We start from the raw sequence: 25,033 nt of genomic DNA on the forward strand, positions 1-25,033 counted from the left end.
ACAATATTTTTAATATGGAAGATATGTTTAATTATCGATAAATAAAAATTGCAGAATAAAATATTTCATATTAGTTTTTATTTAGCTAGGCTATTTTTATATCACGTCTTTGTCACTGTACATCAAAATACATTGTAAGCCACAGGAAGAGAGAAGACTAAAAGCATGACATATGCTATAATTGCTATCTGGTAAACAGAACTGCTTGGACAGTTAGCATCTGGTTTATGCATCTAATAGAGCTAGAACCATTAGTGATCTTCAAAGATTTAGTAGGGCTGTAAAAGTCTCATGTCTTTCTCAGTTATACTTGAGATGTCTACCACTCCTACTCCCTGGTAATATCTGTACAGTGACACTTCATCTCAGTTGTTGTACCATCACACTCCACTATCAAACCATGTCCTCCTGTGTTACCAACACTAGATGATCATTCCAAATTCCCCCTCTATCATTATAAAAATTACACCTCTCATTTGCTTTTCCTTACATGTTGTTGAGGATTTTTTTTCTATAGCCATAGTATTTGTATTTTTAAAAATACTTAAAATAAGGTTTATGTGAAATGCGTAAATTCTCCACAAATTATGCATAACATTATCAAAAATTCACGAGAAGTATAATATTCTCAAGGTTGGAAAACAGCCCAGTAAGACAAAGACAAATTCTCTAGAATTAGCAAGTCAGGAATTTTTGGTTACTTTTATACAAGGGAAAAGAAGATTATTTTCTTTTTACAGTAAACATATAAAACCCTGAGAAATTACTTCTTTTGCCTTTAGAAGCTGTACTTGTATTGAGACCTTTTGCTAAATCTGTTAATTAAATTTTTTACTTCAGTTACAGAGTAGAAAAATCCAATCTCCAGTTTGCATATGAGAAACATGAAAGTTTCCACTAACAAACATTAAACACTAAAATCCCAATTTCTAAAATAAAAAACAATAAATAAAAAAAAACCCAACCCAACCAAAAAAACCCGAAACCAACATCAACAAAATACCAAACCCCACTCACTTTGTTCAATTTAGTTTATTGCAAGAAATTTCCAAGTAAATCTGTACCACCTTCCTTACTTTCCAGGCATGCTAATATCTTCTCACTGCCCTTAGGTTTGCCAAGCCTTTGAATTAAAATAAACACTCCCTAGGAGTTGTAAAACTAAATGCTACTCAAAACTTGAGACAGCAGGCAACTGTCAAACCTGCTTCCCACTAGTTCTGTAATTGCTGCTTGCGAAAACTGAGCAGGAAACAAAATCAGCCCTATGATTATTATATAGAAAGATTATTTCTTCTTACACCATTAAATCAGTCCAACTCCAAAATATGCTTGGAGAGGGAAAATTAGATAGGTGGAAAATTTGTGCATTTCCCCCCAACCCCTTCTGAAGCAAGAAGAGGAGAAAAGCTTCTGAGCAGAAAAGTATGGATTTTCCTATCTTGCAACAATCAGGAGCCAGGGAAGGTGGTTTAGGAAAAATGGGCAAGGAAAAAGAATCAACTTGTAAAGACATTGAAATAAACATTCCAGCAATCCTGGTTCAATACTTGCATCTTATGAGGTACTTACACAATCATCAGCTACAGTAATAGGAAATGTCTGTGACATTAAAAGAGGCTACAAAAACACCTGTACCTGCTATACAAAATTGTAATCTGAAGAAAACAAAACAAAAAACCCCACCACCCACCCCCAAAAAAACCCAAGAAAGAAAAGAAACAATTACAGTTTGCTCATGCTTCTTAAGACTAGCGTAAGGCTTTCAACAATAGTCCCAATAAACCTGACGTGTTATTAGACAAACAAAGGTAGCCGGATTTCTGAAAGTGCTCCCAAAAATTTCTGCATGAAATAAACCAATACACACCTTTTTCAGTCATCCACATGAAAGTTAAGTTTCATCAGGTGTGCAAATTAAGAATTTATTTCTAAATTCTCCTAATGAATGAAACGCCAACATAGGACAGACAACTTATTCCAAATATTACCTGGTGCCAATCAGTCACATTACAACTTCAGCAGCAGTTCTGTCTGAAATTTTAGTCTTTTAGTTGAAGAATAATATACGTTGACAAAACAACACATCTTTTACTTTATGCCCCAAAATGCAAGCCCTTTAAATATCTAGAGATAGATTTTCCAATACAGCTCACTTTAGGAATGAAAAACAACCCCAAAACTGAGCGCTCTCATCTGCTCACAGTGAAAAGTACTAGAAAACAGTGGAAGAGCTTTCTGTTTCTAATAATGCTTTTTCAAGACCTTCTTATCATTTCGACACTTTCAGGACATTGCTAATATGAAAAGTGACTAGATAAAAAAAAAAGCTTATTTTAGAAAACCTTCCAGAAATTATGCTAGTCAATATGTGATCTTTTACTACTACTATTATATATTCTTCAACTTTGCTCTGGAGTGTAGGTATGACACAAGGAAAATATCCTGACAAAAAGTTAGTATATAATTGCTGAAGAAAAATTTAGTATGTTCTTTAATGAAGCCAAAAGCTTCCCGCCCGCGCCGCCACCCCCCCCCCCCCCCCCCCAGTTGTATCATTAAACACAGAGTAAAGCAGGCAAAGAGGAAATTAATTTCTAAGGAAAAAGTCCTCAAGGCATCATTCCCTGGGTGGCAACAGATGTGATTCACAACAGAGCAGTAGAGGTTTTTTATTTTGTTTTTGAGAAGCAGATGCAGATCTTTCTGATCCTATATTACTGGATGGTAATTTGGACCAATACCAACAATCTAAAAAGGCCAAAAAAAAAAAAAAGCAAGAAAATATGTACAGCAGAATAATTAATGGAGAAAATGAGAGGGTGAGTAACTTTTCATAAAATACGAGTACTTTGTCTGAGCTATGTGCTTAAACAGATAAAAAGTGAGTGTAAATGTGAACATTTCTATGGAAACTTTAAGGAAGATTGGTCTCAATGCTCTTAATTATTAGACTTGGCAACAATACGGAGATGCAAGTTCTTTCTATGAACCCTGGAAAAAAATATAGCCTGGTATAGAATGTAAAAAGAAAATGAAAAAAATAATCGTAAACAAATATGTAGGCTATGTCTGCTCACTCAGCAGCTCCACTTAGAAACAGGCCATAATAATCATAACCACCACAAAACCTCAAACCAAACAAACCCCGGTAACAACCCATCAAGAACGAGGGCAAAGTCAGAGACAGCTATGTTTATTCTTTCCTGGGCAGAAGGTAACAGCAAAGGTAACAGTTAACGCCGTTATGAATAGCAGTAGCTATTTCCTCTGCGCCTTCTGCCTCTCACAGAACGTCAGCACTATCTAAGAGCAACATCCACACTCACTGGATACACAGAGCATTTTCAGTCGATAGGAGTCCAACAAAAGCCACAAAGTAAGGATTCCTTTGATCTACTCTGAATGCATATCTGGAAGCTTCCTGTAGGATCTCTCCATCAAGACTTTCTACTCCTAGTCTGCTCTGTTCACCCTGCAATCTTACAGTGGTACTAAAAATCATAGCAGTAGAAGTGTAAGGGCAATAGCGTGAATATATAGCCAAAGTGAAGTGAGATGTTATTCCATCAGACCTTTTCTTAATTAGTCTTTCTCTGGGGTAGCTTATATTGAACAGGTAAAGACTCAATTCAAGTATAGCTTAAAAGATTAATTTTCAGAAACAACTACTGAAATTCACTATTCTAATAGTACATTATATCAGGCACATTTAATGAAAAAGCCCACATACACCAACCTCTAACCCAAGGCTTTCCCAGAAAATCAAGAATCCCATTGCTCTATGCATCTGTTCAACTATTGTATCTGTTAAGTATCTCATTTGGTCCAAACACCCTCTAAAATGTTAATTACAGAATTCAAATACAAGTGTATGCATTAGTAAATAACTACACTTGGAAGACTGTACACATTTGTTTTAGCTGAATACTCTGGTAGTTGTCATGAACAGCAGGTTTGCCATCCCACAACCTGAGCAACAAAAATGTTCAACAAATATTGCCAAATATCTTTATTTTTCTTTCATGATTAGAATCTTTTTGTACACTGAAGAGGATGAGATATCACGCTCAGCTGCCCTTGGAAAATGCTGGAAACTGCCCCCCCCAACGGATGACGCCTTTCTGTCAAACTTATATGTGATTCAAGTCCAAACAACATGGCATTTTGGGTAATGGATGCTATAATTAAAATGTGAGTCCTAAAAAACCTGTTGTTTTAGTGGGTGTTTTTAGTAATGGCTTTGTTCTACATGAAGATAAAAACTCCCTAACAAAGGAATTAATGTATTGCTTTAATAGGCTGCACCCTGAGTTAAGTTTTAAAATTTATGAGTTCTCTGCAGCATTGTTCTTTAAACAATGGCATTGTCAAATGCAACCAGTGAGAAGATTAAAGTTCTCCCAGCAGATTAAGTACAAATTATCTGTCCTCCTGTTTCAGCATCATTTGTTCATTTATCACATAACGTCTAGTATTTCTGGTCAGTGTCAATATGCTCTGCATCCTTGCAGTTAACAGATGTCTTCTCTTGTCGAATGAATTACTTTATGTTTCACGCACTGGTGGCCGCAGATGTGTCACTATAGCAACATCATTAATTTCGGATCTTACCGGAAACATGCACTCCAATCAAACCTAATTATACCACATTGCTTTCTTGTCCCACAATAAGGAAACTATAATGCAATTATTGGGATACTTCATTTTCTATTCTACTGTGGCAAATGAGAGAGCCACTGTGATGGACGCTTCTTGTCAAAAAGCTTATTGATGAAGCACAAACCCAATTTACAATCATACAAAGGACTACCTTGCAATTATGTTAGTAATGCAATGCTCCTTAGACTCAACAGCTAATTCTCAATCATTTCCAGTGAAGCTTGGACCACAATGTAAGATTTTTGCAGACGATTCTCTGGATTCCCTTTCACTTTCAATATTAAAAAAAAAACCAACCACCCCTTCACCTGTTTACATTTAACTAGACCAGCCTTTTATTAGCATCCACTTAGACATACTGCTACAAAACTGGGTCTCTTCTTCCTCCTCTGACAGTCAAGCCTTAAGTGGGCAGAAGAACAGAATCAACTGGTTTATATGATGAGAACTGAAAATACAAGTGAGAAAGTACTGAAGCCAGCTCTCATGAACAGTGTGTAATCATGCAATAGCAGCATTGATTAACTGTACAGATTCTGTTCATTACCTAACAGTATGTTTCACATTTATGATAAAATGCAGAATGAGACCAAATGTATTCAAAAAAGGAAACTGGAAGCAGCTACTGATATACTTGGGTAAAAGGTACCTTCGCTACACCTTTGTCCAGAATTAAAAATTATCTAAAATTTGCAGGGCATTTAAGACTAATAAAATTGCGCAGCGTTTCCCTTCATGATCTTAAAAACAGCGTGGTCTGCAAGGCCACGGCCAGTGTTCTGAAGCTGGTGACATCTGCTGGACTCCACGCTTATTTTCACTTACATCAGCTTTCAGCTAACACTTGGATCAAAGCGCACAGGGTGTGACTGCTGACCATTAGTCCAAAACATTTTGGAACTACTACCCTAGAATACTGCTTTTATTTTCATCTTTACATCATTAACTTACAGATTCAGACCTTCCTCCAGAACTCAGTAGACTTCATTGCTCTGAAAAGCCTTTGAGGTTGAATGCTAGCAATCTTCCAAACTATACGTAAACATATTTGCTGGTAAAAGCCTTTTAACATTTGCCTCTTTAGCCCCTTTTAAGTATGCACTCTGAAAGGCCAGAATACAAGTGCTGCTTCTTAAAATTAAACAGAACTACTGTGATTGCAAGTGCCATGATGCGCGTTGAAATATAACAAAAAAAAAAAAACCCAATTAGAAGCAAAACAGGGTTGCTTCTCTTCATATATGCAAGTCAATAGAGGTGTCCTTTCAAAGCTTTATAGATGTAACACAATATTTTTGCTTTAAAAAACCCAGTCTCACTGAATTTTGTGTTGCAAAAAACCTGATTTTTTTTTTTTAAGAGAAAAACTTTGTTTTTAATTACTGTTGTGTTAGGTTAAGTGTATTGGTTGTCTTTCTAGAAGCAGAACTGCAGCAGCTCTTTCTTTTTTCTTTTTCAAACAATCGTCTATTTCTCAAACAGGGTAGTAGGTACATACAGCTTGAGGAAAAGAAGATAGTACACCGATCCTTATGCCTCAGAATACAAGCCAGTTAACAGAGTCAGAATACAATTCCTGCACTGTAGAGCTGGGTGAATGAACTGTTAACATTTTATTTAGCAAGCCGCTTAAAATTTTCAGCGCAGTCTGATCATATGCAGAATACCTCAACACTTCAACCACATTTCCAGTTTGGTATAGTAATTGGATTCTCTATCAGAGAAGTTTAAGTAGCATACATTGGTTTTGCTTACAAAGTAGTGCTTTGGGTGAATGAACTCTACTGCATTGTTTTGAAAATTCATTATTTTGGAACATAGTTCTCTTTTTCCAAACATATGCTGTAAATTACATATTTCAAGCCTTCGAAGAGACAGCACTCTTAAAGTTACATAAATTATCATGATGAAGGATGCAATTAAAATCAGTAAGCATTTTCAAAAAGCATACAAATCATTAGCTAACTGAAATGAAACTTGTTAAAAGAAGAATTGTTCACTTGCTTTGAAGAATTACCGCACAACAATTAGCAATACGCTTTTCTACATGCTAAGAAAGAAGGTGGCAGTTGTATCTATCTTTTACAAGACAGAAAAACAGCATTCAGAAGTGTATAGGGTAACATATGTACCTACAGAAAAAAAATGGAAGTGTGTTTTCAAAATGCGACAATATATTAAATTTACATTTCATTTCAAAATACACAGTAATGGAAGAGTTCAGCATGGCAGGGAATGTGGAACTATTTCAAGCAGAAAGAGATGTTAACTGTGTGTTATACTTTCTGAACAGTAGAAGAGGCCAACCCTTGCCCCCCTACCAAATACTTTCTCACTATTTTGAACTATATTTTTACTTAAAACCACTAAAAAATTTCTTCAGCTGTTTGAGAAACAACTTTTTCAGTTCAAAAGTTCAGCTTCTTAAAAAACCCCATATGTCTACCAGAACTGATTTATTCTGAGAAAGAACCAAGAAAGGAGAAGAAAGACTGTATTTGCTAGAGAATTTAACTTGTTTTTTATTATGATATTTTCTGGAATAAACTTTAAGATTCCTTAAGTACATCTAGAACTAAGAGCATGATAAGACTGTGACAAGTTTCAGTCATAATGGCAGACAGCAGCATAGCACAAGCTATTTCTTCTTCACACACTTACCTACCTTCTAATCCTGGTAAGTGTTAGGTTTTCCAGTATACCAGGTCAGGTACAGCAACAGGTTACAGTTATGAAGATGAAATAATTCAGCAGCTCTAGAACTGGTCTTTGTAACATAGAGCAACTAACTTCATGGGGCTAACAGACATCATTGTGAAGGCTGATCTTATGACTTCAACAGCATCCTGAGTACTAATCCGGAGTTTTTCAGAGTAAGATATAAGGTACTCTTACTAATGGTATCCAGTGTCCTGTTACTATAGCAGGTGTGTTCCCACTGGAATAAATCAGGTAACTACCAAATACTGACTTTCACATGTAAATACCATCCTACCTAAGCCTGTTGGTACTGGTACAAAGTCCTCAAGCACAGGCTTAAAATTTTACTGAAAAATAAAAATCAGTAGTCTAAGTCTAAGTCTAACTCTTACTTTAACATATTCAAATACAGAAGAAAGTTTAGAAATTTTATAAAAGCCATCATATTTCAAAATTGTAACCTGATATACCTGTTTTATCCGTTAGTAAATAAACTAATCGTCCCAACTCTTCTGGTATGGTGCTAGTTCGAACAACTGTTCCAGGAATATTGTCATCTTTCATAATCATCCACCCATAGGCTGCCTTACCCATGTCCAAGTTCACACGTAAACTGCAAAGGAAATTTATACCATAATCAGTGTGAATATTAGGCAAAGTGAAAGTTATAACTATAAAAATAAAACTAGCAGCTCTTTGTAGGATACACAAAAAAAATCTTAAAACTATATGCAACAAAAATTTTGGAACAATGCTTTTGCTATGTGTTTGTAGCATACATATCACACTAGAAATTCAGGCTCCATCCCAGACTTCTAGAAGCTACTGGAATACAAACAAATGCAATGCCATGACTTCTGCATAAGACAGACTGCAACACACTGTGGATATTCTTGACATAATCACATTACTACACTTAGACAGATAAGAATATAATATACACTTACCAACAAGACCAGATCACTATTCAAGTCACAGTTTTCATCTGGTAAAAAAACCCAACTCCAGAACAACCACCCAACACCTATGTTTTCTTTATGATGTGAAAGTGCAAATATTTTTGTACCTCTTCAAGTCACTGTTTTTTAAATAAAGTACAACTATATTTGTCATCATCTCTTTCCCACCACAACCAGTCAACAATGTTGGTGTCCTTCCTAAAAGCTAGTTTCAGAGGCTCTTTATTGCAAAAATAGTGCCCAAGCAGCAAAATGCACCCTCATGTGACAGCATGTGGGCTGGAATTGCTACTGCCAGCGGCAATAAGGAACCTGTGGGTCGCTCTGTACTAGAAATTGTAATTTGCATCAAATTTCTGATTATACATAGAAATGTAAAATCAACAGTATTTTTTCCAGTTCACTCGGTGTCTACACATTTATTTGTTAGCATTTCCATGTCTACATCATACAAGAATTAATTGCCCTTGTACCTCATATTCCTATGTTATAACGAAAAACATGGTCAGAGATAATTTTGGGGAAGAGCAATGTGGTTAAAGCCAAATGCTCCAAACTCAAAACTCTATGCCACCTTCTTAAACTTTAAAAATGCTACTTTCCCTTAGCTATTCACCACATTCTTGCTGCCGAGTCAGAGGAACAGTGACTAAGGAATAGGTGCCTGTTCATTTCTGTTGACTCTGCTCTGAGAGAAATACTGAAAAAACAGCTGGGACAGTGGCTATGTGAACTATTTGTAGCTAATTTGCCCAGGGCACAGCACTCAAGAGTCCCAAGTTTAGTAACAGGTTTACAGTAACATGACTCTTAAAACAGTTCAAAGGTATATATACCAAGGTCAAAATACTGCTAATGCACTTCAGACCTTTTTTTTTGTTTAAAAACAGTCCTGAAGTGCTGCTTTACAGCATAACCAAAACAGCAGCCATGAACAGTTTTCATCTGTCCTCTTGCAATCACAGGGACAGATTCACTGTGAATTACCTGAGGTAACAGCGAGTCACAAACTGTAATAACCCATAAAGAAGAGATGCACTTAATTAGAATCATGAGAACATGTGAAATTCCGACACACACTGAAAAAATTCTGTTTATTCCACATCCCCTCCTCCATGAATTTGTACAGCACAAGACAACACGTGTTGCAGCACAAAAAGAAACAAGTCTTTTTGATACAAGATTCTTGACCTTTCAAGACGGTATTTTGATCTTTAACTAGCTCTTCTTTTCCCATTAAAATCAGCAGCAGTAGGAAACCATCCTTCTACTTGGTGATACACTCCAATTAGTCTGGCAATATCATACCTAACTTCAGCTGTCTTCAGACATGCAAATATATCTCAATAAAAATTAGGACAGACAACGGAAGGAGGGCTCTACCCAATTCTTTTTATTGAAAATGCTACAGTATAACAAGGAGAAAAACCACTGGAGGTTACTTGCCTCACACTGGTTAACTACAGTTTCACCCTGTCTTACTCATTCCAGAGACAGTACTGAGCAGCCAGTATTTGTATTATGTATGTCTGTTGACTTGCAGAGTTAGAATATAAGAACCAACATAACACACTTCACACCAAAATATGTATTACTCAACAGAAGGAACAGCAAAAGATTTACTCCTCTTAGGGATGAGAACCTGCTAGTTCACCAGTCAAGTACAAAGGATGCTGTCTAGCTTGAGGAGAGAAGCATGAGCACACTTGCTTTAAAGAACAACCAGACATCTGCTCTAGCCAGGAGTAAGTAGGGTAAGTGAAGGATGAAAGCTGCTCATCACACCACTTCAAAGAGGCATTTGGGCTACAAATATTCTTTTTCTGCCTGGGCTAGTGAGACAGGAAATTCTGTGATGAAAGCTCTACTTTACAGCTGCAATCTCAGGTACATGGTGCACGCAGAGAGAAATCCACGTGGCTGCTCTACTAATGGAGACCACAGTGTCATCCAGAGAGGAAAAACTGTACTTCAGTAAGAATAAATCAAAAAAGTCTCTTGAGGCTGAAATGCAGTTCATCACTTGCGTCTTTTATTAAGTATGTGTTACCTGGTTTTGACGTTTTAAGCACTCTATATGCATTTAACTATAATTTCACTTAAATATAATTTAAGGATAAGGAAAAAAAAAAAGGAAAATAAAATACAGCTTCTCTTGCTGAGCAGTGAGAGAAAACTGTATTTCAAAGCATTGAGACATTTTAGAAATTACCCTAGCTTTCCAGCATGCTCCCCTATGTGGAACAGAGTGTACCCCCTTTATGCTGATGGACCTAATAGAAAGCTGGCACCACTGGCCTCCAGAGAAATAACATCTCCCCAATGACCAGTACAGTCCAGGACAGCTTTCTGGCACACACAGAGATATTCGCTACATGCTAGAATTGTCAAGACAAGTAAAGCATTAAAGAGGAATAAAATAAAAAATGAGGGCAACAGATATATTTTTATTAATTCTAAAATTTGTACACTGTATCCTGTTCTGACTTCCTTCACTCAGTGCTTGTTGTCTTAGGGGAAATTTTTGTCTTTGAAATCATTGTAGCTATCACCTAGCACGTTACAGACACTGCCATAACACTGAAAATGATGGAGGCTTATTAATAACGATTTTGCTTTCCAAACTAGAAATCCCTCCAACAGAGGTTCACAGGAATGAATAGAAATACTTGACTGAAAAGTCCAAGCAACTTTCTGTGCCTGACAATAACAGCTATAATTTCTCAGAAGTCCTTTGTGGGCTTTAAGAAACCTAATTATATAACCAAAAAATCCTTTTCAATTTGATCCAATTTAAAAGACTCCATACATGTCAGTTATTAATGCAAATGCACAGAACAACATCATATGTAGCATTAGCACGTTATTGCTAATCAGTAACAGTCATTTTCAGCAAACTGATTAACATGCAATCTTTAGACACAGTATTTGAAAGCTGTTGCAGAGAATGGGCATATTTAGTGAACATTATAATGTGAAGTTTCTTGTCTCTATCTCACACTAGTTACCCTAGAGCAGGCAAACCTAAGGCAACTTTTATCCAACTTGGAGTTTTATTCCAATTCAGCTTCAGAATCCACACTGCTTTTTACTAGAGGTTAAAACCAGATACTGTTCCTTTTATCCCCTCAAAAACATCAGTAGTGTTTTAGGTTAAACAATATTTGCAAGACTTCTAAATGTCTTTTTTTTTTTTTCTGAAATGATAACAACAATAGGCCCTCTTGTAAGATTTCTGATTTTGCTTTTTTTGTCAAAATGGACAAATTTGCCAATAACCAAGAAGGTTTCAGACAAATACATTAGAAACTCCAGAAACATTCTGCCTTTAATGACTTGGTGAAAAGCCATCAAGAACTAATGAAGTTAGTAAAGACAATTTTGTGAACAAAGTAATATCATGCCTAATAAAATCTAAGTATGAATTTGAATCTAGATAGTATGACAATTTTATTTGAGCTCTGGCATGCAGGAGGAACTTCCTGAGCAGTTCTGTATATAAGCAGAAGTTTCACAGCAAAAAACAAAGCTCTGCCAAAACTCCAGATACAGTACTAGTACCTGTGTCAGTATCCAGTAAGTAACTGAGATGTAGGGTTTTTTTATTTTCAGGTCTTTTAAGTGAAATACCGAAGCTCATATTTTGGTCACATTAGTACCCAAAACTGTACCCACTCCCGAACGGCTATACCCTCTAACCTTCCCATATCCCTACCTGTTTGAAACAGCCATAAACTACACATTATCTGCAACCTAGAAAACAACATGGAATAATTTTTAAGTTGTTGGACGAGAAACCACCAAAAGTATTTCAACTTCCACATGCCTGGAAAGTAAAATCTGCACAGAAAGTGATTTTTGGAGTCTGACAACTTCTATTAACTGGCACTAATCAAATAAAAATAGAAAAATACCCAGAAGTTACTTCTTTTAAACACAATATTCTATCAAGATCTAAATAAATAAAAATCAACCCATAGCTCATCACTTCGATTTCCCCTAATTCCCCTTCTCCGATATTTTATTTGAAGAGGAAATTTGAATATAATATTCCTTTTCTGTTTAGCCCACCATATACATTTTTTAGTTTTCTCTGCTGTCTGATACTCCCCAAAAGAGTCTCAGGTCTGTGTTCCTGTTTGCTTCAAAATTGGTCTCACTAGTTCTCTTAATTTTTCTAGATTTTGTCTATTATGTAAGCATATAAAAGGAAACGAGAAAAGGTACACACATCACTTCACATAAAACCCAGGCAATGTACATAACTTTAAAAGAGAGCTCAATCCCACACATTCATGCTTAAATATGTGTGGCAAAATAGGCGTATCAACCCTGTATTGTTATAGTGACTGTGGCACATGTAGTTTTTCAAGGGCCACATGCAACCTAGGTACAGACAATTAGATGTTGTAACACAGGTAGAACTCAAAACCTCACGAGGAAATCTGGGGAATAATTAATGAGAAAATTAATCTATGAATTTCTTAGAGGCTGAAAACACAGTAGAGTGCAAAATATAAATAGGATGCATGTCAAATGAGCGCCTTGGCACAAGAGATGTAGCATATACAGCTCAGAACAATAATTACTTCCTATTAAAATGTTTCTTTGTTATTTTCACATTTTTCAGGTCAGATGCCTTCTTTCATTAACCCTCTTATACAATGGCAACAATATTGACATTAGATGTCCAATACAAATAATTATAACATGAATATTTTTAGTGTATTCCAGACAAATTTGGCATTACTCACTGTAATACTATTAGATTAAGAACAGAAAACCAACTACAAGCAAATAAGCAGTGTTGCAAGGTTAGAAAGGAAAAAGACCTACTGCAATAGATCCGCGTAAAAATGACTTTTTTAAACTGACTGTGCTTTCTTTATGTAGCATGAGCATCAGATATTGTAAGAAAAGCACAAAACTAGCTCAGGCAGTAGTACAGCACCATACTGGGCAGGGTGAGACTTACTCTCACTGTGAGACACTCACACAATAGCTCCTGTTGCATGAAGAAGTCAAAATGAGTTTGTAAAATATCAAGAAACTTCATATTTGTCAGATTTATATATCATGTATGGTATAGAAGCACAATACATATTTACAAGGATTGATTAAACTGTTTTATGAGTAGCTCTTTAGCTCTTCCATACTGAAAGCTTTGCATCATGTATCTAATATATATTCTGTCTCTATATGTGAGACTACATATACAGATTCTCTCACATCTATATGTTATAGAGATGAGAGCTCCAACGTGGACAGCACAAACTACAATATGGTTGAAAGCAAGTTCCCTGAATCTCGGGAATACACGGAGACACGCTGAATAAAACATCCTTTTTCATATTTATATGATCTGAGATTTGATTGGTTATTCATGAATTTCAGATACAAGACTTCCTAGCAGTGTTTTTCTCACTGCCCACTGAAAACAGACTGACATAACTTAAAGTGTTTTCTTTAAATGTTCCTCTTAAAGGCCCAGAAAAAAGCAGCCAGGAGCCAGGTAGTACCCCAAAACTTTACTACTTAAGTGCAAGGCAGTTCCTTCCAGACATTTGGGACAGCTTATTTCAGAAGAATGGCTCGGTGCCCAGGAGCCCAGGGGTGTCTGAAGGAAAGGACAAAAGACACTTCAGCTTCCATGTACACCAACTTTTTCTAGTAGTACCAACATGCACTACTTCTTTTTCTCCACTTGGCCTGATTCCTTGTACACTACAGAATGTGTGTAATGTTGTGGGCTGGGTTGTTGGGGTTTTTTTTTGGCGGGGGTGATGGGATGGTGCTGGTTGTTGGGGTATTTTTTGTTTGGCTGTGTTGGGGATTTTTTTTACAGTTGCTTTGCGTTTATACGTCTGAATTCTTACCTGCCCCACAATAATACCCTTCATGCAGTCATGCAATATTGATCTAGAGGAGTATTTAGGATGCAGCTGAATCACAAGGAACTAATGACTCCCCAGAGCAGAAGAAAGTTCCTCTTCTATATAGGAGAGGCTGCACAGACATCAGTTAAACTCTGCTAACAGTTAGCTCCTCCTGATGATCTTCACCAAACATGTCTGGCCTTGGAAAATTATTTTTATTGCATACCTGGAATTTCCCTTGCCCTGCAAACCAAAAGCCAAACACAACCGCAAAAATGTTCAATTTTTAGAAACCTCCTGAATTCTCTAAAACCATGAACCAACATATTTCATGCGTGCGTGAGTTCAGATATGCTATGCCTCTACCAGTCAATCCTCATCTCCCATGTTCATTTGTTTTATCTGTGAAAAGTTCCTTACTTCCCCTATATCGCTATTTGAAAAATGAGAGGACACAACACCTGGTGCTTTAGTCTCATTAGTCTTGTAATTTTTGTCTTCAAGAGTTTACACTCCAAATACAGCCTGAAGAATAAGTAATTTCCATGCTTAACATCTAGAAGAGAGAAAGAGAAGTGTAGTTCCATTCGAACACCAGCATGACTGGAGGAGTTCATTTTCCTGACAGTGCGAGAAGTGAGCCTCTATGCAAATGATCCAAGTTGAAGAAAAGTTGATATAGAAATAGATAAGCCTCTAGAGAGAAAAGCATTCTCCAATAGATTCCAGCCTGATCTTCCATAGAGCAACTATATGGTCCATCTGAGAAATAAACCAATCACATTCTTTAATACTTCCACTTTGTATATTATATCCCACAAGCAATTGAAACATGGGATTAGATGTATCCTAGAAATTATTTTTGGAAAAGAACTATTCCACAAGTCCACTAAACTCTTAAGTTGAGAATGAGCTGCTCAATCAACATGTTTTTCAGTGGAATATGTTGAACTGTCAATACAGAGTCAAATTTACTGACACCACCTATATGCTCTTAATCCTCTTGCATCCAGTAACAAAGATATATCTGTCTTTTAACCATTTTAATAAGTTTTGGCTTAGTATGTTTATTATGGAAGAACACAGACCGACAAGTGATCCTTTATACTCTTAGCTCACTCTTCCCTTCTCCTACGTGTCTTTGATAATTAAGTGCATCTTTCAGCAATATGCAGACTTATCACTTGAATGCAGCACTTTTTGCCTCTTCACATGGATACATTGCTTAATACTTAATAACTGCACGTGTATGGGAGGAATGATGACATGACCTGAACAGCAGCATCACACAAGCAGTAACGGAGTTATGACAATGACAGTTTTCAGAAAGATATCACAAAACTGAAACACAAATGTGTAAATAAAAAACAAGAGCCAGTTAAAAGAAGTGGAAACTGTTCTAAGATGATCAATTTCTACAATTAGATCTCTTCAACTCCCCAGCAGATTTCCTCCTTCACCTTCCCAACAGAATCAGTTGCTCTTGCAAGACAATAGTAGTATAAAAATACAAGTCCTTTCTTTTGTAAAGCCTTAAGACAGATACTTCCCGAGTATTAGATTGGTCAAAAATCATACAGTTCCCCTCAGAGACATGTACTTAAAAAACATGGATACAGTAACACTTAAGTCATGTATGCTTAGATTAAAATACCTAGTGAAATTTTCCTGGGTGGTTGGTGGGGTTTTTTTTTTTTTTTTTTTTTTTTTTTTACAGTACATGGGTTTAAATATTGTGTGCTAACCTGAGGGGATAGGTCTTAAACTTATGTACGGTTTAGCCACTGTTAACTCTGTGGCTAGCCACTGGGCTTAGCCACAGACGTATCTCAAACTGAAGAGTTCCAGCGAGCAGCTAAAATTAACAACCACCTTAACCAGAACACTGGGTATTTTAACAGGAGAGAGTATTTCCATTTTGCAAAGGCAATACCCATTCAAGGAAAAAAAAATTTCATTTCAGAGTCAGTATTCTCACTTCTGTGTCCATGGAAGGCTTGATTACACACATGGATATTATTTCCTGTTCCAGTTTATCTGCAATTTGCATATACAGTACTCATGCTTAATGAATTAATTAATTCAGGGCAAGCCTCTACTTGGTTACACATGTTAAAAGTCCCCTCATTGTAAAAGCGCACCTACATTATTCAGTCATTCAATTTAAATTAATCATTGTAGTAAAAAGACTGTATTTTAACCAGGGAAACTGAACAATTTCAGTATTTAAGGCATTAAAAGTAAAATTCCAAAATATACCTAACAGTTAATTCAAATACGTTTCCTAAAACCATGTTCTCAAATATACCAAGATTGTATCCTTATTAATACATTTATGCTAGTAAGGGATTAGATATCCTGATTACTCCAGCAAGATGCACATCATACAAAAAAAAACCAACACAACAGTATTGTTTTCTGTACAGTGATCCTTCAAGAATCAGCAGATTTGTTGGCACCTTCTCCTTCAGCTTCCTGATAAGATCAATTTCCTTCGCAATGAGAAGCAAGTATAAATTTCAGGAAAGCCACATTCAGTGAAATTAGACATCTGTGTTTTTCTTTCATTCTTATACATACCTGATCGGGATGATATAGGAAAACAGGAGGAGGAACCGGAAAAGGTTGCGATACCATGGGCCTACAAACCCTTGCAAGGTTACCATAACAACTGATAGTGCAACTAAAGCCAAAAACAGGGCTTTGGTCAGTTGATTCAACTCCAGGTCCAGCAAGCCAACCTAGAGGAAGAAGTATAAATCAAGTTAGTCATTACTTTTTCCTAAGTTGACACTTTCGCAGTGCAAACAATTAGCTATTATTGGCTTTTTTATTCCTACCTATTAAAAATCCATGCACTGGTAACAATTAACTGCATTTTGACAACTGAATTGATTATTGTTCCTATGCTTGCATGCAATAGATGTTCCCTGGTTACAGGACAATAACAATTCCCAGAACCAGTGTGAACTGTCCCAACCAGGCCTTTTGAATGCCTTTACATCTGACACATCCCTCCCCCATTCCCTGATCCAGGATAGGAACACACAGGAGGGCAAGGAGAAAACAATTAAAGATGAACAGAAACAACTTTCTTCTGTCACACATGCGGCAAAAACACTGGCACTATATATATTGTATTCGTGGGGTACCTACTGCTCATTTACTGCTAGAAGATCAAAAACCTGTTCAGATTCAAGAATCAATGGACAAATGCAACAGAGCTACCTTCTCATTCATATAACTAGTGTATTGTAACTTGTAACTATTCTCCCATACCGGTCTGTAAATCTGAACTAATTCCATAGAAATAATTTTTAATTGTATGAAGCTTTCAGTTATTCAATATAATAATAAACAACAACAATCGAGTATGCATTTTCAAACCAAAATAGTAAAACAGAGCTTCAACTTCTTGCAAGTAAAATGGTATTTGATTTAAAAACATTCTAGCAAAAACATTACTATAGGCTATCTTTCAGCCACTGTTTCTCATGAAAAAATATTTTCAAGCTACGTAACTAAGACTCTCACCATTTCAATAATGTATGCTGTAAGCTAAGTATTTATACTCCACTTTTTGGGATGCTCTTGTAGTCAGTAAAATATGTGGGAAAATTATGTCACGAAGATTTTCCTAGGCCCCCTCACAGATGCCCCCTTTATCTCCAAGTCTTGCCAGTAAGACCAGTAAAACATAACACTTCCTTAGATAACAAACAGTCTGCAAAAGAACCACTTTAAATATAGTTCTTAAAAATTCCAGCAATCTTGCTTATACATGGGCTGTCCCTTCCCTAGAGAACCAGGCAGCTGAAGACCACAGCGGCTGATTTATCAGCTGCATTTAAAAAGCAGCACAACGAGGACAAATATCTTGCAATTTCCGCTGCTTCAACTACTACATAGTTTATGCTTGAATTATTGAGAAAAATAGGTTTTTGGATTAAAATGAAGAAAAATTAAGCCAGGGAAGTAGAGCATGTTTCAAAGCCTAGATCTTTTTGCGTTGACAAAGGCAGCCTAAGTTTCAGGCCTCGCTGAGGATCAGATGAAGTCATTATTCATTCAGTCAGGGAAAAAAGACTCAATTACCTCAACCTAAAGATGCTATCAATGAATGCAAAGTGCATATTTTACTCTATTCATCCAAATCCCATTAAAAAGTGAAAGGAATGACTTAATCTGGCCTTCTAGAGTTGGTCTTTTTTTGTTATAAAATAAAGAATCACCGTCTTGCAATATGCATAACCACTACCTCACACTTTTTTTTTCCCTGCATCATGGTAGTGAAAGCCTATCTCTCCCCTCAGCTCCCCCCTCTGCACCCCATAAAAACTCCACCCCAGAATACAAATGAATAAAGAGCTGCTTTGGAAAGATTGCCACTTTTTGGACAGAAACATTAAATTTAGTCCACTGCACACTGTTATGTAGTAAATTCGAAGCATTAATACCTTTCTAACTGATGTAGACAGATGTGAATTTAAGTTCAGAAACCAACAAAAATGTGTTCGTAGAGATATTAATAGAATAAAATAGATGATGATGAAAAATTTTCACACAATAAATCTCTTGCTCAAGAACGCTGGGTTTGTTAGTAATAGCATCATCCTTTTTAATATAGATCATACTACTGGCCACAGTCAGTTTTAATATTTTCACTTACTACAGCAAGTGAAGGCAATTGAAAAACCCTACTTAAGAAGGCACACAAAGAAAGTAAGTTTTAATATAAATGCATTCTCCATTTCTCAAAAATTAGTTACTATAATGTACTGAAATCTACTTAATTAGTTTAATTCTGTGCCTTTCCATTTAAACAACTTCTGCACTCAAACTAATGAAACGCTGTTGAATTATCCAGATATATTTCACGTAGAAATTCACTAACGTTCTCTAAAATTCATCTGAATATTGGAAGAGTGAGTAAACTTCATTTTAACTACATTGTGATTTTATAAAAGCATTTGTAAAATATTTTATCTTAAGAGAGTGATTTCTTTCCTTTTAAAAATAATCACGACCAGAATAATTACGACAATATAAGAAATAGATGAATTAAGAATTGGAGTAATTTTTCCACACCTTTGCAATTTCCCATATTAGAAAAGCAAATTTTCTTCTACTTGTCATAATATTTGTTCTATTTGAAACAACTGTGTTAACAAAATTAACCACACCACTGGAAATTTTAATCTCCAAGGGAAAATTTGTACATAATGTCTAAGACAACCACAATAGTTTTGCAAAGGGGCTGCTCAACGATAATGAACACAATAATTGCCTGTATAATCTAAAATGCTACTAATGGCAACGACTGCAAATCCATTTAGCTCCTCTTTAATTTATGCACGAAGTTTTAAATAGCTAATGGTTCTCAGTAAAATAATGGCTTATACCATCAATAAAAAGTATGGCATTGTCTACTTGCACCAACAAAAGCCTAGAAGTTTTTTAATATACTTTATTTTTGAATGAGGGAATGATTAGAGGTCCAAACTTCACATTTTGGACCACAAGGTATAAGTCATTATCTTATGAGAAAAATCTCAATTTAATTAGCTAAAGTTGAAAACAACAAAAACCCTTTCTGAAACTGAAGTAGAACATGAACTGCAATATTGCTCTTGCTGCCCTTGATACTTAACTTTTAGGGAAGGTTATCCTCTGAAACTTATTGTAGCAACAGAACAATTCTTCTAACATTATAAAAAGCATATTACTTGGAAAATAAGAAATTATTTTTATGCTAGAACACTGAAATGCAGAATTTGATAATTAAATGTTGCACAATGGTAAAGATTTCTCAATATAGTCTAGTGCAGTAACTTTTTATTCAATTACAGTTTAAAGTGCATTAAAAATAATTGCTCATAAATAGCCATTTTTAAATGCCCTACTTTAATACTGTTGAAATATTATGGCACCATCTTAGGAGAGACTTCCCCCCGCAACCAAATTCCTTCATGAAGGTAATTATATTTCAGTAATCAGCCTGGTTCTGCACTGACAAACACCTTATTGACTTGGTGTGTATGTTTGACATAGACTTGGGCTTTAACTTGCACCATAAACATAAAATTTTTCCTTCCTATTCTTAATACATGCTCTGAACTTCATTAAATACTAGTCAATTATTCATGCTTTCATTAATGCTAGTCTAAACTTAGATGTAACAGCTATGCAAAGAGTAAGGTAAGTATTTAAAATTACTAAAATTCAAATAACTTATTGTTCTTCCTCGGGCTGACAAAAACAATCTTTGCCTGAGAAAAATGATTCATGACATTTCATTATTTATAAAAAGATAATTTTTATGTGGACTACTATATACAGTTAGCTGCATATATCTGAACCCCTACAGCTTTCTTCAATAATCCGTTAAAATTTTCCTATAGGCCCTAGGAATAACAGATTATTATTCTGTGTTTAAAGGGTAAATAAAGAGAGACATCATTATCTGTTTACCTTAATCTTTGGCACTAAAAACACGTACAGCAACTCTGGAATCTCTAAATGTTTCTTCTTTGTTAAGTCTCCTAATTCTAAGGTTATTCCTATGATTCAAATTCTTGACTGCTCAGCAATCCAGGTAAGCACATTAAGCTTATATAACTATGAATCAAAACAAGTAAAGCAAGTGAATTCAAGTTTAGGAAGCATCTTCCCTTAATTCACTGTACTCAAGTAATGGTCTGACAAATATGCTTCCCTCCAAGCTTATCTTTATTAAAATAAAAATTACCAAGTCTTGTATACAGTATGTTGCGCTTTTTAATCAATCTCATTGATTTTTTAAAGCAGTAGATTCAAAGGTAGGAAAAGCAAAGAAAACATTGAAATAAAGTGACCATCTAGTGAAAAAAGTCACCTATCCCTGATTTTTCCCAGATCCATTTTCAAACATCCCGAACACACATTTAGCTGCAAAAGCAACTATGACAAACCTTGAAAACATTTTCTGAAGCACTGAAGACCTATTACAAGCTTTATTCATTTTAGAATTAGAGCAATAATCGGGGTGGGGGTGGGGGAATTCTACTTGACTCGGTAAAATTGAAATAAACTTTAGTTATTTAGTCCACTCCAGCGGATTTACACAAAAGTAACAACCAGAAAATAGTCCGTTTGATTCCAGTAACATTTTCTGTATTTCCTTTGGCCAAAAAAAAAAAAAGTATGAATACTTCATGCTAGTTTTAACTCTACACTGATTTCAGGAAATATTTTTAGATATTTAGCATCAACTTTATCCCCAGAGAAACAAATTACAATTTGTATTCTTACAAAAAGCAGCCCATATCCAACAGATACGCATTTAAAGAGTAGAAATATTTCAAAATTCAAGAAGTAGCACATGTTTATCATCCAAAGGAAGAAGAGTAAGCTGCAAATAGATAACGTTGCTTTAACGCGTATTCAAAAACAGACGTTGATGTGATCCTAAAAGCAAAATAAGTTTATTACATTTTGAAATTACCCTCTGACTTGCCTGTTTTTACTTTAACAAGCTATTCAGAACTGCATAATATCTACGTTTGAAATAAACTAATCACTTTAGAAACAAAATTCCCTTTTGTAGCTACAAAATGTACAATGCTAAAAGAAAGCAAAGACTCGAACTTCTTCCTCTCCCTGCCTGCTTTATTCGTCCATTTTATATCATTGCTTATTCCAGACTCAACATCATCCAAGTTTGGATACCCAAAGTGAAACCTGAAAATCCTCCTTCAGGTTATTAGAGGTGCTTAGTCCTCTCTAGTTCAGTCTACTAAAATAAAATTGTAAGTGATCTTACAACTCACTTGCAGTCACTTACACAACTGTACTTAAATAGTGGACTCAGTTGCTTGAAGTAAGGCACTCATTTTGACAGATACTGGCCACACATTTCACAACCTTAAGCGTGTCTTTCAGTTGTGTCCTGATTTATCCTAATGCCAGCGATTTACTCTATCTGTAGTAAAACTTTATGCTTCAAAAGATGAAAATGAGAGAAACGGAAGGTGACCCATTTTTAAAATCCAGTTGACTATAAATCTGGTTTTCATTAACACTTTCGCAGTTTGCTCAACTATCCCAATGTCTCTCTAACTGTGCTTCAATCTGATGTCTCTTTTTAGAATCCGTCTTTACACAGAACAATGAAGCCAGATCACTGATAGTTGCCTCTACCGTATTTCAGTATTTTGCTGTAGTTTGTCCGAAGGTTAGCGAAAAAGGGGACTCGCGGCAGTTATAGAAATGCCATGCATAGTTTGGTCGGCAGAGGGTGCTCAAGATCGGCGCTAGCTACTCTCACAAGCTCTCTCGTCGGTAACGCCGTACCAGGCACAGCACTGTCCCTTTACAGGGCGACCTGTATTTCTGTATGATCTTCCCTGGCCGACAGCATTTACCTCGTTTAACCTGAAATGTTCAGAATTAATTATTCGAAGGGCTTTAACAATTCAGGTCGTGTACTGAAAATGTTATATCTCCTTCTTAGCAAAAAGTTACACTTCGTATACGGTCACAGACTTGCACCTTAAGGTGCCAGTAGTCAGATGCTGTGCGACCATATTCTCTCCACCTTCACTATGTATTTGTCACACACAGGAATGATAACAACGTGCACAGAGCATATTAAGAAACTGAAAAGGTTAATGGCTTCTTAAACTCTGGCATCCGTATGGGGGTTGTGCTGTATTAGTAACATACCCTCCTCCTAACAGAAGCTATCAATTGAAAATGCTTTCTCAAGACCACCCATCAATTTAGAATAATTGCTTCAATAAACTAAGCTAACTAGTCGTATTGAAGACATCAACAATCAAAAGCATTCAGACAGCAAAACTCTTAAGACATCAATTTTTTCAATTTAAAACAATCTAGGTACACCAGGTTTCATAGAGAAGACATTCAGCCTTTCTAAGCCATCGCAATCCTCCTTACATCTGATCAAAATTGGTAAGACATGGAATTCCGGGGGAAAAAAGAGAAGGATTTAAAGATGTTTGGTTTTACACTGGAACCCTATCTTCAGATTTATATTTAATCTGTAGCTTTTTACAAATGCTTGTAAGTTCTTTAAGCTTGATCAGCACCAGCTTCAACTCAAGACTTTTCTAGCATACTGTCATGTAATCGGTTCTTTTAATGGTCAGAATATAGACTAAGAGCTTTACACATTACACACTATTATTATAACACACTCAATAGATTTGAAGAAATGCCATCTCCAAGTAGATTAAAAAAAATATGGCTCTCTTCACAGATGAAAATAATTAGCTTTGCCAAAGTTAACTGCAAAACTACCATGGGGAGAACAGGTCCCAGAGTTTTTATTGTGCAGAATTTACAATTATAGAAATAAATAGATATAAAAAAAATTGTGATATATGTAAAAAAAGTAAATTAACTAGCTCAGTAAGAGGTACTACTTCCTTCAAGAAAAAATTATAAAAGGGACCTAACAATTTGATAGCAACAGCTAACTCTCATTTGTGTAAATTTGAGGAATTCTAATATATCTATATTTCATACCATGCAGCTGACTGGTCTAAACTTTTTCCATACATAAAGCTGCACACATTTATTTTTGTCACTGTAGGGACTGAATTAGTGGTTTATATGTATATGTTACACCGTATGTTTCATAAGATCTCATAAATGGTATGAGAATCTTGTAGCTTTTTCAAAAAATCTTTGAAATTAAGCAAACACTTGAAACCATGTATCTAAAGAAATTCAACATTTGCTTAGCCCACATCAAAAATAACGTGTTAGTAACTGAGCTCCTCATAGACTATCTACATTAAACTATTAACAGATTATTACAGTTTTTAGAGTTTATCTCACAACAGGGCTAGGGGAAGAGAGGTCAGAGCTAAAGTTATCAAAACACATGGCAATTTTTCTATTAAGAATTCAATTAAATAAATGAAGCCAAGAACCCATGAAGTTTAAGCTTGTTTTAAGTTTTACCATTTCATTTTATCCCAACAGTAAGCTTAAAGACAGTTAAAAGGGGTCCTTTCCTTCCATCCTACTTGAGGTTAAGTTGAAAAATACATTCGAAAATTTATTTCCGTGTAATTTACAGACATTTTATTTCATTATACCTTGCTATTTTAAAAGTTACAAGGAAGTTGGGAGAGAAAAAAAACAACTGCATTGGGAAACACTGGCACACATTAAGCTGGTGCTTATGCCATAAAAATACATGGAAATCAGAGATGCAACCTTTCTTTATGGAAGTGTAATTGAAGTAATATGATACATACAATACAGAGATGATTAAAATGACTAAGGCAAACTTCTGAAGATGGATTCACCAATAAATGCAAGCAAATAAACAGAAGCTGGAGGAGGAATTAAAACAATCCCCATTGGCAGTATGGAGCAATTCTTTCATTGGCGGAGCACTTCTGGAATCTCCCTCCTCCTCTGCTGTGCACAACTCAACTCCATCATCCAATTTGTCTCAGCACAGGTCTGGATACAAACACAACCACCTAGGTTTTCTTCTGCAGGCAATCACGTTGGAAAAACTAACCCACACACCACAAAAGCATCCCATAGTTTGTCTCACAGCATTTATATCTGAACGTTATTCATAAGGAATATGAATATATAACTATATATAATAATATTCAAGAATGCAGAAGAAGTATGAGAACGGAATTTGTATGTTAGTTTATTTCTGGCTAACAGAATCCCAGCCAGGAAGAAGAGCATTTTGACTGCATCAAAGTTTTGTCTCTGTCCCTAGCTATTCTTGAGTATAAGATACTGTTTGTATGCAAGCTGCAAAGAAATGTTTTAAAAATATCTAAGCTGCATTTCAGAAGA

At 35.7% G+C, this 25,033-nt stretch overlaps 1 protein-coding gene across 3 annotated transcripts in view; it reads right to left on the reverse strand.

Annotated features, from left to right (window-relative positions):
- ATP9B (ATPase phospholipid transporting 9B (putative)) overlaps nucleotides 1-25,033 on the reverse strand; it is a 176,513-nt gene that overhangs the window by 37,189 nt on the left and 114,291 nt on the right. For all 3 annotated transcript variants that reach the window (XM_075083873.1, XM_075083875.1, XM_075083874.1), the window contains 2 exons: nucleotides 16,778-16,938; nucleotides 7,833-7,975 (listed from right to left, as the gene is read on the reverse strand). In XM_075083873.1, the coding sequence (XP_074939974.1) occupies nucleotides 7,833-7,975; nucleotides 16,778-16,938 (304 nt within the window). The remainder of the gene's footprint in view (nucleotides 1-7,832; nucleotides 7,976-16,777; nucleotides 16,939-25,033) is intronic.

Source organism: Phalacrocorax aristotelis, chromosome 2 (assembly GCF_949628215.1).
Source record: "Phalacrocorax aristotelis chromosome 2, bGulAri2.1, whole genome shotgun sequence".
Lineage (NCBI taxonomy): Eukaryota > Metazoa > Chordata > Aves > Suliformes > Phalacrocoracidae > Phalacrocorax > Phalacrocorax aristotelis.